Here is an 11542-nt window from a genome sequence, read left to right on the forward strand (position 1 = left end):
ATCCCACCACCAATCCCATGGCTCTGAGCCTTCTTCTACTGGGGGTTCCCCAGCTGGTTCCTCCCATCATTCTTCTGTGTCCAACCAGTTCACGCCAGAAGCCCATGCCTGGCAGTCAATGCCAACAACAAACCTAGGGAGAACTAACAGAGAGCAGGTAGAGTGCTAAGAACCAGACCACAGGACTGCCGCTTTAAGGCCTTATTATCCTCTGAGAAGTGGTGGGGTGGTGGAAGCCTAGGAGGGGTGATCTGGCGCTATCCAGGACAAAGCTCCAGATATTTTTAGAACAAGTTGCTCACTTGGGCTTCCCTGGATTCTGTGATGCTGGGCTGCCTTGTTGAATGTCAGACAGGACAGGATGTTAATCAATTAATGCTTTACTGATGAATTTCATATTCTGATGGGTAACTGCATGTTTAGAATTCATAGTTAGATAGCGTTGATTGACTGGGACTAGAATAGGGATCCGTAAGAAGTGTATATACGGCCAAGTGCTGGCCACCAGCAGTTAGCTAGTTGGTATGTTGGTTGGTGTTCCTGGTAGACAGCAATAAGGAAGAAGACCTGAAAAGAATAGAGGGTGACTGGAGAATTGCTGGGGTCACTGAATGACTTGGCTTAAAAGTCAATGGGAGAACTTGAATTGACAAAGGCAAGTGTGGCAAGGGGCAGAATCACACACACAAGCCTCCCCACATCCTTGGGCACATCAGTTCCCTGTCTGTCAACTTTCCACGTCTTCATGGGGCAAACCTGCACTGGAGCTTCTACTTGTGTTTGCCTGGACATGAGTGGAATCCCTCACATGATTAGGGAACCTTCTTTATCAGGATCCCAGAAAGCACAAAAGTTCTACCCACATCCAAATGAAGTCAAGTAGAAGTTCCATGCAGATGTTTAGAATGAGGGTGGAGGAGGACATGCCTGAGGGTGTTGGGGTGGGGCTTCCATGTGAGCCTCTGCTTCCACCTTGACTGGAAGGTGTCAGTAGCTATGTCACTGAACATGCCTATGGTCTACAGCCATCAGGTCTCAAAAGCTGGAAAGAATACGGCCACTTGTGCACCAAAAATACCCCACAGCCAAAAGCACATAACTCCAGATCCAGAATAAGGGAAGAAGTGCAGCTAAATCAAAGGCCAAAACAGCAAGGAAATCAAGTATCCTGGAAGGAACTCAAGGACAATTCTACATAGCAACCAACCAGGTGACTGAAAGAAAGTCAGAATGTTCTGGTAGGAAGCCCTAAATGCCAACATGGAGTCAGGAGAGGCTGTGCAAGTCTTGGACTAGTGTCTCGCAATGGTGGACTAGATAAAGGTAAAAAAACTGAGCTTAAATCCTGGATAAAAATGGAGATTTTGTGGGTGAGTGGTCAATTGCCTGTTTTGGATGGGGTTTCTCTCCCTCTGAAGCAGCAGGTATGCAGACTGGGTCTACTACTTGAGCCATCTCTGTCACTAGAGACCCAAGAGACCAGGAGTGCTTTTTGCCAGCTTCAGCTGGTATGCCACTTGCAACCTTTTCTGGACCAAGACATCCTGACTACAGTGGTCCAGTAAAAGGTTGCTCACAAGAGAGTGTGGCCCAGGGGCAGAAAAAGTTCCTGCAACCCTTCTACAGAGAACTGAATTCCAGGTTTGGGGGTATGGCCTCACCTAGAGAATATGTACATCTCCACAGAGAAATGCTAGACTAAATACCATGTTGAGATGATAGGATTTAAATCACACATTTTAGTAGTGTATTTTCTGAACACAAACAATATTTGTAAAAGACTGTTCATGTTAGGCAGGGGCAATGTGTCATGCAGAGTCATGGATGCAAATGTTTTCACCTTCTTTACTTGGTGCTGTGATCAGGGAAACTGTGGCTGCATGTGTTAATACTGGTACTACAAGTAATCTACAGCAAAACACTTCCTCCTAAGAACACTCCTGCAGTCCTGCTGAAATTCATTCTAAAAACCACACTTACATATTCTTATCAGACTGAGTTGTTGTAATGAAATAGCATATTCCCCTGGTTTAAGATCGCAATATGAAAACAGGATGCAACTACAGTTTTGCAGGATCTTCAAGGTCCTACTACACTGCAGTATGTTTAATATACTCTTATCTTCCCACCCTAAATTCACTCCCTTAGCAAATCTAGGACACTCCTGTCTTTCTCTTCTTCCTCATTGCAGCAATCAGTAAGTGTTACCCTCCAGTCTTCTTTACTGTTTGTGCACAGTACAACAAAGCAAACGTTCTGACTGAATTGCAGAGCTCCATTATTTAACACACACAGGCCTACCCTGAGAAGGAAACTGGCTCTATGGTTCGGAGAAACAACAGCATTGGGAAGCTGGTTAAGGGAGACGGAGCCTAGCAGTTCTGTATATCATAACTGTCTATCTCCAAGAGCCAAAACAGCTTGCGCTGGGTGGAACCGTCCCCAACCTTCAGCGGCAGCCGGTGGGAAGAACTGACATCAGCACTGCGGCAAAATGGACAGCTCCATCAGCATTTCTCCCTGTCATGCTTCCTAGCAAAGTCAGTTGGGAATGCGAAGCTAGGACCGGAAAGATGCACCGTCACCACTACCAGGTCCCTCCAAGCCCTCTATCCTTCCTCAGACGTGCGCCCCAAGATTTCAGCCAGCAACGCCAGCTGCTTCCCATTCCCCGATAGGCGTTGTCTGTTCTGCCTTCTTCCGTCTTAGTCAGAGAGAGCCCAAGTTTCTCACCTCCGCTTACCTCCGCAAAGCAATGACCATCGTTCCTAAATATACCAAGCTCTATCACCCTGTAGTGGAGCAGCCCTTCTCCCACCCGCACCCCCAAATCCGCTGCGTTCCCTTCCCGCTTACGCCCAAGGGGACTGCCGGAGCGCCCCAGCATCCTCATCCCCCGCCTGTCCCTCTCATCCCCATCTCCTCCCCTCGACCGCGCCCTAAAAGTGCAGCTTCCCCCCACCCCCGCCTTTCTGCGGCGCGACGGGCGACCCGCCTCCCTATATAAAGCACGGACGGCGCAGGGAGCCTCTCTACTGCCTCCAGGATGAATTTCGGATCGGATTCTCACTACTTGGCCTCTTCCTACAGGAAGATCTTCGGGGAGCCTCCCCGCTACTCCTCCCGCCTGGGCAGCTCGACGGCGGGCAGCAGCTACCGCTCGCAGTCGCTGTCCCGCAGCAGCCATGCCGTCTCGTACCGGCTGGCGCAGGCGGAGAGCCTGGACCTGAGCCAGGCGGCGGCGGTGCACGACGAATTCCGCCTGACGCGCACCAACGAGAAGGAGCAGCTGCAGGGCCTCAACGACCGCTTCGCCGGCTACATCGAGAAAGTGCGGCAGCTGGAGCAACACAACCGGCTGCTGGAGACCGAGCTGGGCGCCTTGCGGCAGCGCCACGCCGAGCCCAGCCGGCTGGCCGAGCTGTTCCAGGCCGAGCTGCGCGAGCTGCGCGCCCAGCTGGAGGAGACCGAGGCCTCCCGGGCGCAGGCGGCGCTGGACCGCGAGCGGCTGGCCGAGGAAGTGCAGCGCCTGAGGGCGCACTGCGAGGACGAGGCCCGCGCCCGGGCCGAGGCCGAGCAGGCGCTGCGGGCGCAGCAGCGCGAGGTGGACGGCGCCACGCTGGCGCGCCTGGCGCTGGAGAAGAAGGTGGAGGCGCTGCTGGACGAGCTGGCCTTCGTGCGCAAAGTGCACTTGGAGGAGCTGGCCGAGCTGAGCGCCTCGCTGCAGGCGCCCGCGCTGGCCGCCGTCGAGCCGGACGCCCCCAAGGCCGACCTGACGGCGGCCCTCAAGGAGCTGCGCGGCCAGTACGAGGTGCTGGCGGCCAAGAACCTGCAGGCGGCCGAGGAGTGGTACCGCGGCAAGTTCGCCAACCTGAGCGAGCAGGCGGCGCGCAGCAACGAGGCCATCCGCGCCAGCCGCGAGGAGATCGGGGAGTACCGCCGCCAGCTGCAGGCGCGCACCCTCGAGGTGGAGAGCCTGCGCGGCGCCAACGAGTCCCTCGAGCGGCAGCTGCACGAGATGGAGGAGCGCCACCACGCCGAGGCCGTCGGCTTGCAGGTGAGGGCGCGCGCGCGGGCGGAGGGGGGGGGGTCGCCTTTCCGCGCAGGCGCCGCGTCGTCATTCTCCGCACCGCGTCCGAGGACACACCTCGTGGCCAGACGCTGTCGATCGCCTTAGCGCGCTCGCCCCCTATCGCGCACGTAAGCGCCGCTTCTCCACCCACCCCTCCCCCGGTGGCTTCCGATCACTAGCCGCAGAAAGCTGCAGGAAACGGATCTCTGGGTTGGCTCAGGATGACAGTTGTCGCCTGTCATGTGCTGAATTCACAGCAGACTTAAGTCCAGTGGTTGGAAGCCTCCGGCTGCCCTTAGACGTTTGAGAATCTCGTTTCCAAAAATCTGCTAGCTGGCTGCTAGGAGAGGGGGGGAAAGTCTGTCAACACATTCCGTCGGGGTGGGGTATTAAAACACGCTAGAAGTTTTGCTTTTTGTGCAGGAGTCTTTTAGAAAAGCCATTCACTGTGCGAGGGTATCACTTGCATGCTTATTTCCCTGGGCACCTTGAAAGCTCTTAACAGCTTACCATGGAGCTCCTGACTGTAGTGCAGTTGGGCCCATAAACAGAATCTCTTATCCATGAAGTGTTTTGATTGTGTATCCATCCGTCCCCCCAATCTCATGTTAATTCTTTGTGCACATGGGCATAGCCAGAGGGGGCAGGAGGCAGCTGCCCCCAAATCAAAACAAATCTGAGGTTCTGCTCCCACCCTAACAAAAGCCACCCAAAAATCCTGGCTACACCCCTGGTTGTGCACTGGTTTCATATTGAGGAATAACAGACTTCCACATCTGGATACTGTGCCTGCTTAGTGTTTTCACAGTTCCTGGGTTTGAATAGTGAAAAGGGTGGTGTCAGCCTTGGGACATCCCTCTCTCTAATCTGTGAGGAATTATACCTCTACTAACATCTCCCTGCTTCTTAAGAAGAGTAGGGCTCAGCCTGAACTGAAGCTAAAAGACAGTGGAGGAAACTATGTCTCTCTCCATGGTACTGAACAAGATGCATTGCAATCAGTGGAGCCAGTAAGAAAATATGGTAAAATATGGTATGCTTCTGTTCAGGGTGCCAGCCAGACATTGGATCTTCCAGGATAGTCCATTACTTTTCTTACTCCTCCTTGCTTTTCCCTCTTGGACAGTCAGCATTTCTTGGCAACTGAAAATGCTCTGTCATCATTGGGCTGTTGGGGGGAAATTTTAGGAATTTTTCATCTATAAGTTTCTTGTGCATGGGAGGTAATGTTTTGGCTACATAAAGGATACACACGATCTAAGTTAAGCTTGCACCGCTCCTCCTTTAACATATTGCAAACTGAAGCTATATTGCATTAAAAGAGGAATTCTAGGATTGCAATCTTATGCAGGTGAGTCTGTTGATTAGTTTGAAAGGCATACATATCAACAGCTAGGGCTAGAATTAGGGCTGAAAATTGTGATGATTAAAAAATCCCCCCAATTATTTGGCAATCTTCTGTAATACATTTAAACGGGGGAAGCTTTCTTCATAAGAAAGACTGCCATATTAATAAGCAAATTTAACGAGTTAATAACTTACAAGTCCTATGATTAATCAACTAAGATTTCTATAATCAAATGGCGGCCCTAGTTAGCAACTGTACAGGTGTAGCAGGAGCATTTACTTGGCCAAGATTCTGAATGCAAATTTGTTAGGGGAAATGTGTGACTTAAGCATTGCAGAAAAGCAGCCTCTGATTCAATCAGAGATACAGAATCATTGCTGCAAATACTTGACACTGAGCTTTTTGTTGTTGTTTAGTCGTTTAGTCGTGTCTGGCTCTTCGTGACCCCATGGACCAGAGCACGCCAGGCACTTCTGTCTTCCACTGCCTCCCGCAGTTTGGTCAGACTCATGTTTGTAGCTTCGAGAACACTGTCCAACCATCTCGTCCTCTGTCATCCCCTTCTCCTTCTGCCCTCAATCTTTCCCAACATCAGGGTCTTTTCCAGGGAGTCTTCTCTTCTCATGAGGTGGCCAAAGTATTGGAGCTTCATGATCTGTCCTTCCAGTGAGCACTCAGGGCTAATTTCCTTAAGAATGGATGCGTTGGATCTTCTTGCAGTCCATGGGACTCTCAAGAGTCACCTCCAGCACCATAATTCAAAAGCATCAATTCTTCGGCGATTAGCATTCTTTATGGTCAGGCTCTCACTTCCATACATCACTACTGGGAAAACCATAGCTTTAACTATACGGACCTTTGTTGGCAAGGTGATGTCTCTGTTTTTTAAGATGCTGTCTAGGTTTGCCATCGCCTTTCTCCCAAGGAGCAGGCGTCTTTTAATTTCGTGACTGCTGTCACCATCTGCAGTGATCATGGAGCCCAAGAAAGTAAAATCTCTCACTGCCTCCATTTCTTCCCCTTCTATTTGCCAGGAGGTGATGGGCCCAGTGGCCATGATCTTCGTTTTTTTGATGTTGAGCTTCAGACCATATTTTGCGCTCTCCTCTTTCACCCTCATTAAAAGGTTCTTTAATTCCTCCTCACTTTCTGCCATCAAGGTTGTATCATCTGCATATCTGAGGTTGTTGATATTTCTTCCGGCGATCTTAATTCCGGCTTGGGATTCATCCAGCCCAGCCTTTCGCATGATGAATTCTGCATATAAGTTAAATAAGCAGGGAGACAATATACAGCCTTGTCGTACTCCTTTCCCAGTTTTGAACCAATCAGTTGTTCCATATCCAGTTCTAACTGTAGCTTCTTATTCCACATAGAGATTTCTCAGGAGACAGATGAGGTGATCAGGCACTCCCATTTCTTTAAGAACTTGCCATAGTTTGCTGTGGTCGACACAGTCAAAGGCTTTTGCATAGTCAATGAAGCAAAAGTAGATGTCTTTCTGGAACTCTCTAGCTTTCTCCATAATCCAGTGCATGTTTGCAATTTGGTCTCTGGTTCCTCTGCCTCTTCTAAATCCAGCTTGCACTTCTGGGAGTTCTCGGTCCACATACTGCTTGAGCCTTCCTTCTAGAATTTTAAGCATAACCTTGCTAGCATGTGAAATGAGTGCAATTGTGCGGTAGTTGGAGCATTCTTTGGCACTGCCCTTCTTTGGGATTGGGATGTAGACTGATCTTCTCCAATCCTCTGGCCACTGCTGAATTTTCCAAACTTGCTGAGCTTTTGGTATATGTGAAATAAAGGTGCCCTTTATACATTGCTGGTGTGAACCTTATTCCTTAAACAGATCCCAAATGGCTGGGGTCTTCATCTGAATTTACAAATTTGGTGCACTATAGCTGTAAGGGTAGCTATCTCTGATCATCACCCACTTCTCCTCCAGCAGTGTGTGCTTGTGGAGGGGGCGGCAGAATCCAGAGAAAGTCCTCCAAGGATAAATAATAATACTTGAATAGCTTCATATAGGAGAGGGTTGTGTCTGTGTTCTGGAACACTGAGAGAAATCCCATCCAGTTTTCCACATAGGGCTTCATGGTGGTCATACCCAAAAAGCTGTCATGCAGGCTTATACATGTTTTAATGGTAGACCTGAATTTGCATGTTGTTTTGTGAAAATGCATATACAATATTGCTGATTTTGCCACAGTTCCATTCTAAGAGGAAAAGAAGCTACCCAGCAACATCTTTGGCTTTAAAATATCAGTTTTATATCTGTCCGTCTGAATTACAGGACACTGTCAATCAGCTGGAGAGTGACCTGAGAGACACAAAAAGTGAAATGGCTCGGCATCTGAGAGAATACCAAGATTTGCTCAATGTCAAAATGGCCCTGGATATAGAGATAGCAGCATACAGGTAACAGTGACTATCAAAGCCCTGCTTGCCTGTTGGTTATGTAAACAGCATAGCACCAAAATAGGCTGTGATGAAAACCAACCCTATCCCAGTGGCTGGTGGGAGTCAATTTAGCGCTGCTCACTAGGAAGCTTTACCATCATTTTGCATTGATGGTAATGCAATGTATTTAAAGTAGATAAAGTATAGTAAGACTAGGTGTTTTCAGTATACATTTTATAAATCAAATTAACATATTCTAGTTCATATTGTGACACCTAAAATAATAATGGATTTTTTTGTGGGATAAGCTTTTATAGCTTATACGAAAGGTGAGGCACCCGTGGCCGCCTAGAAGTTGGTTCCAATTCCCATCAGCCCCAGCCAGCATGGCTTATAGTCCAGCAATACCTGGAGGGCCATAGGTTCTCTACCTGTGGTTTATATCATAATACATTTGCTGGTCTTTAAGCAGCTACAAGACTTTTAGTCTGCTGCAGCATAAAAGAACACCCCTCTGTAAGATGTGGTTGTAAGTAACAGGGTATAGTTTATGCTCTTAAAAGCTGCTGTGTCTTCCTACAGAATCCCTTAAGTAGAGGAAATAGCATATGTACAGATGCCACAGCCTCTGACACCTCTCATTTGATCATGCCTGACAGTAGGTCTTTTACCCAACTCCACACTGCACCTATGAGTTGTATTCTTCATGATTGCCACTAAATTTGGCAGCAGCTGCAGTTTATAAATTGCCTTTCAAAGGCAGCCCCACATATAATGCACTGCAGTAATCTAACCTAGAGGTTACCAAAGTGTGGACAGCATATGTACAGATAGGAGCATAGCTGAGCCACCTACATAAGCTGATGGAAGGCATTCTACATCACTGAGGTCACCTGAGCTTCAAGCACCAGTGATGGATCCCAAGTTATGTACCTGCTCCTTCAGAGTGAGTGTAACCCCATTAAGAGCAGGCCAGCTCTAATTCATCCAGTCTAGGGAACCACGCACTAACAGTTCCTCAGTCTTATCTGCAATGAACTTCAATTGAGTGTCCATTATTGAGGCAAGACATTGGTCCAACACATCTACTGCCACACTTGTAGATGTCAATGAGAAGTAGAGCTCTGGGTCATCTGAATATTCCTGACTACATGCTCAAGATTCTAGGTGACCCTACTTAGTGATTTCATATAGATGTTAAACAACATGGGGGATTTTTTTTAAATCTGCAAATATTTTCAAATTCCGGTGGGTCTTTGGGGCATGAAAAAATGCTTGGTTACTCACCCCTCTTTTAGTCTTCTCCTGCTTTTAACCAACATAGGGACTAGAAATGGTCCCACCTCTTCATAAATGTGCTTAATCCTGGATTGAACCCCAAATAATAATAATCTCTCCTTCTCTGGTGTTTACAGGAAACTGCTGGAGGGTGAGGAGACACGTTTTAGCACTTCAAGCATCAGCATTTCATCAATGAATCCCCCTTCCAACCCCACTTACTCCTTCCAGCCCAGGTTCTTCAGTTCCTCTATGGCCAGCAGTTCCAAAATATCCCCCACTTTCTCTTTTAAGAAAGAGGAGAAAGAAGAGGCTAAATTGGCTTCAAAAATCTCATCAAGCCAAGTAGGGGAAGCCTTTGCTGAAATGATTGAGGAGACCATAACATCCACTAAGAAAACTGAACGAACAAATCTGGAAGAGGGGGGTGCTGCAAACCAAAAAGTGTAACCTTTCACCTTAAGTACAATGAACCTTTAAGGAGGGAACAATATAGCTTAGACCTTTAAATTGCCTATGCCTGAATTAAGGTGCTTACCAGCTCATGTACACATAAAGTTCTAATGTTTCACATCACTAGACTAGTTTAGTAAGAGCACCACATCCAGAATCACTAGGAGGAAAGAAAGGGGAGGGGGCTCAAAGTTTGATTATTTTCCGGGGGCGGGGAGGGACTCTATAGGAAAACTAGTTGGCAAACTGCAGAGTTATGTAATAGCCAGATCTCACAATTTCTAAATTAAGCAAAGAGGGAAGTCTCAGAAGTGCAGCTAGTAGAAAAAGTTAAAACCTACACATTATAGTTAATGACTCAGGGCTCCTTCATGATGTCTGACTTAATTGCTGAACCTGCTATTCAGAATCAGTTGAAAAGTGAACCTCCTTCACAGGTAAGATACAAAATATCCAGCAATTGCACCTTGTCAGGGAAGTGCAGATTAATCTTCGTTACCCGCCTCTTGAAGGCAAGTAATTAGATGATTTATTCTGTTTCCAGTTCTTCTGGACCACAGGGGTAGAGAAAACAGGGCATTTTGTTTGCCTTGCTGTGTGGTTGGTGTACTCTAGAAAGAAGCACAATGCATTCAAAAATACTTGGTGGAAGCTACTGACATTTATAAGGTGCAAATGTCTTTAGGAAGATAAATAATAAGCCACACAATAACTGTGGACCAACTTTCTGTACCAATGCACATGGGAGCTCTCTGTCATATGATAGCACATAGTGAAGATGCACTTAAATATATCTTTGTTATCTCACTAGCTAAACCTGGTGCATTCTTCCTTTTTTTAAAAAAACCTACATGATAAATTTTTTTGGAGTATTAGAGCCCTGTTTTTCTGTTAGAAGCATGGACAGTCATTTCTGTGATTACATTGTGAACCATTGTTCTGTCCATTTCATTTTGTGCCATATTTGTAGATTTAAAATAGTAATTGCTTACAATCAGTAGTGCCAGCAATTTAAGAATAAAGGAAACAGGTGTGTTGTAATCAGTTCCTAGATTTTAGCTTTAGCCTTGTATGAAAATAAGGCTAAAAGAAAAAAGATCCGCTCTCTTGAGTTTTCTAGAGCACAGATTCCTAACGTCGTTTCAAAAGCTTAGATATCTGCTATTTCCTATTGCCACAATCGGCAACTCAAACCATGGATATCCTGGCTTTTGATTCACCATTAGAAAAGGAGTGTAGAATTATGCCAGCTGCTTATTTCTCTATTATGGAAAGCAATATGGGTTCTATGTGCTGTATTAGAGACAAAGTTTGTTAATAACATACTATTAAGGTATTTTTTCTTAATGTATTTTCTTAAATGTACTCACTGCCACATGATAACCTCACCAGTGAATTGTAGTGGTTCTTCTGACTTTTCTCTAATAGACTTAGAGGAGCATATTTGTTAGCCTTGCCAGCCAGACTTGGAAATGATGCAGCTACATACACAGAATCACTTCTGCTTGGTAAACTGGTGCTGTAGACTGATTAATTAAATTCTGACCATTTCAAGACACTGGCAGACTAAATTCACATGTTTGCAAACAAGTAGAGTCACAGGAGGAAAGATTCACACCTACTATTTTCTCAAAAAAGAATCGTGATAAGATAGAATCCAATCCTCCATCTGGATCTGCTAACCTTCAGTGTACCTTTTCAGTCTACCATTTGAATATGTGCCAAGTTTTATATAGAACTTACTAGTGTGGATTTTCTTTCAATGCCTTAAAATTGCCAGCAGAATTTGCTTTCTGCAGAAGCTGAAGATTGTGTGTTATTGTGATGTGTTTGCATTAATGCATCCTGCCACAAGGTTTGATCACACAAAACCATCGTGTCCTATCAGTTTCACTGCAATAGTTTCCTGAACTAAGAGAAACTGTTTTGCTCACATTCTTTCCTCCTCTTCTGTAAGGCACAAATAAATAAAGATGACATGTCTTGAGGCA

General features: G+C 46.6%; 1 protein-coding gene and 1 long non-coding RNA gene across 2 annotated transcripts; one reads left to right on the plus strand and one right to left on the minus strand.

Moving 5' to 3' along the window:
* Window positions 1-364: 364 nt before the first annotated feature.
* LOC308477733 lies at window positions 365-9227 on the minus strand. The gene is made up of 2 exons (XR_013986689.1): window positions 9108-9227; window positions 365-567 (listed from the first exon to the last, which is right to left on the minus strand). It is a non-coding gene; the product is annotated as an uncharacterized lncRNA (long non-coding RNA).
* On the plus strand, window positions 546-11542 carry INA (internexin neuronal intermediate filament protein alpha). The gene is made up of 3 exons (XM_081006578.1): window positions 546-4057; window positions 7714-7838; window positions 9236-11542. The coding sequence occupies exons 1-3, from the start codon at window positions 3047-3049 to the stop codon at window positions 9546-9548; spliced, it is 1449 nt and encodes a 482-aa protein (XP_080862704.1). The 5' UTR covers window positions 546-3046; the 3' UTR covers window positions 9549-11542.

Source organism: Podarcis pityusensis (assembly GCF_964106645.2).
Source record: "Podarcis pityusensis genome assembly, chromosome: 5".
Classification (NCBI taxonomy): domain Eukaryota; kingdom Metazoa; phylum Chordata; class Lepidosauria; order Squamata; family Lacertidae; genus Podarcis; species Podarcis pityusensis.

Bases quoted from the DNA above. Each gene is read 5' to 3' on its own strand.
- INA (XM_081006578.1), top strand. From the start codon at position 3,047: ATGAATTTCGGATCGGATTCTCACTACTTGGCCTCTTCCTACAGGAAG. The intron at 4,058-7,713 runs GTGAGGGCGCGC...TCTGAATTACAG, and splicing joins CCGAGGCCGTCGGCTTGCAG to GACACTGTCAATCAGCTGGA. The intron at 7,839-9,235 runs GTAACAGTGACT...TGGTGTTTACAG, and splicing joins ATAGAGATAGCAGCATACAG to GAAACTGCTGGAGGGTGAGG.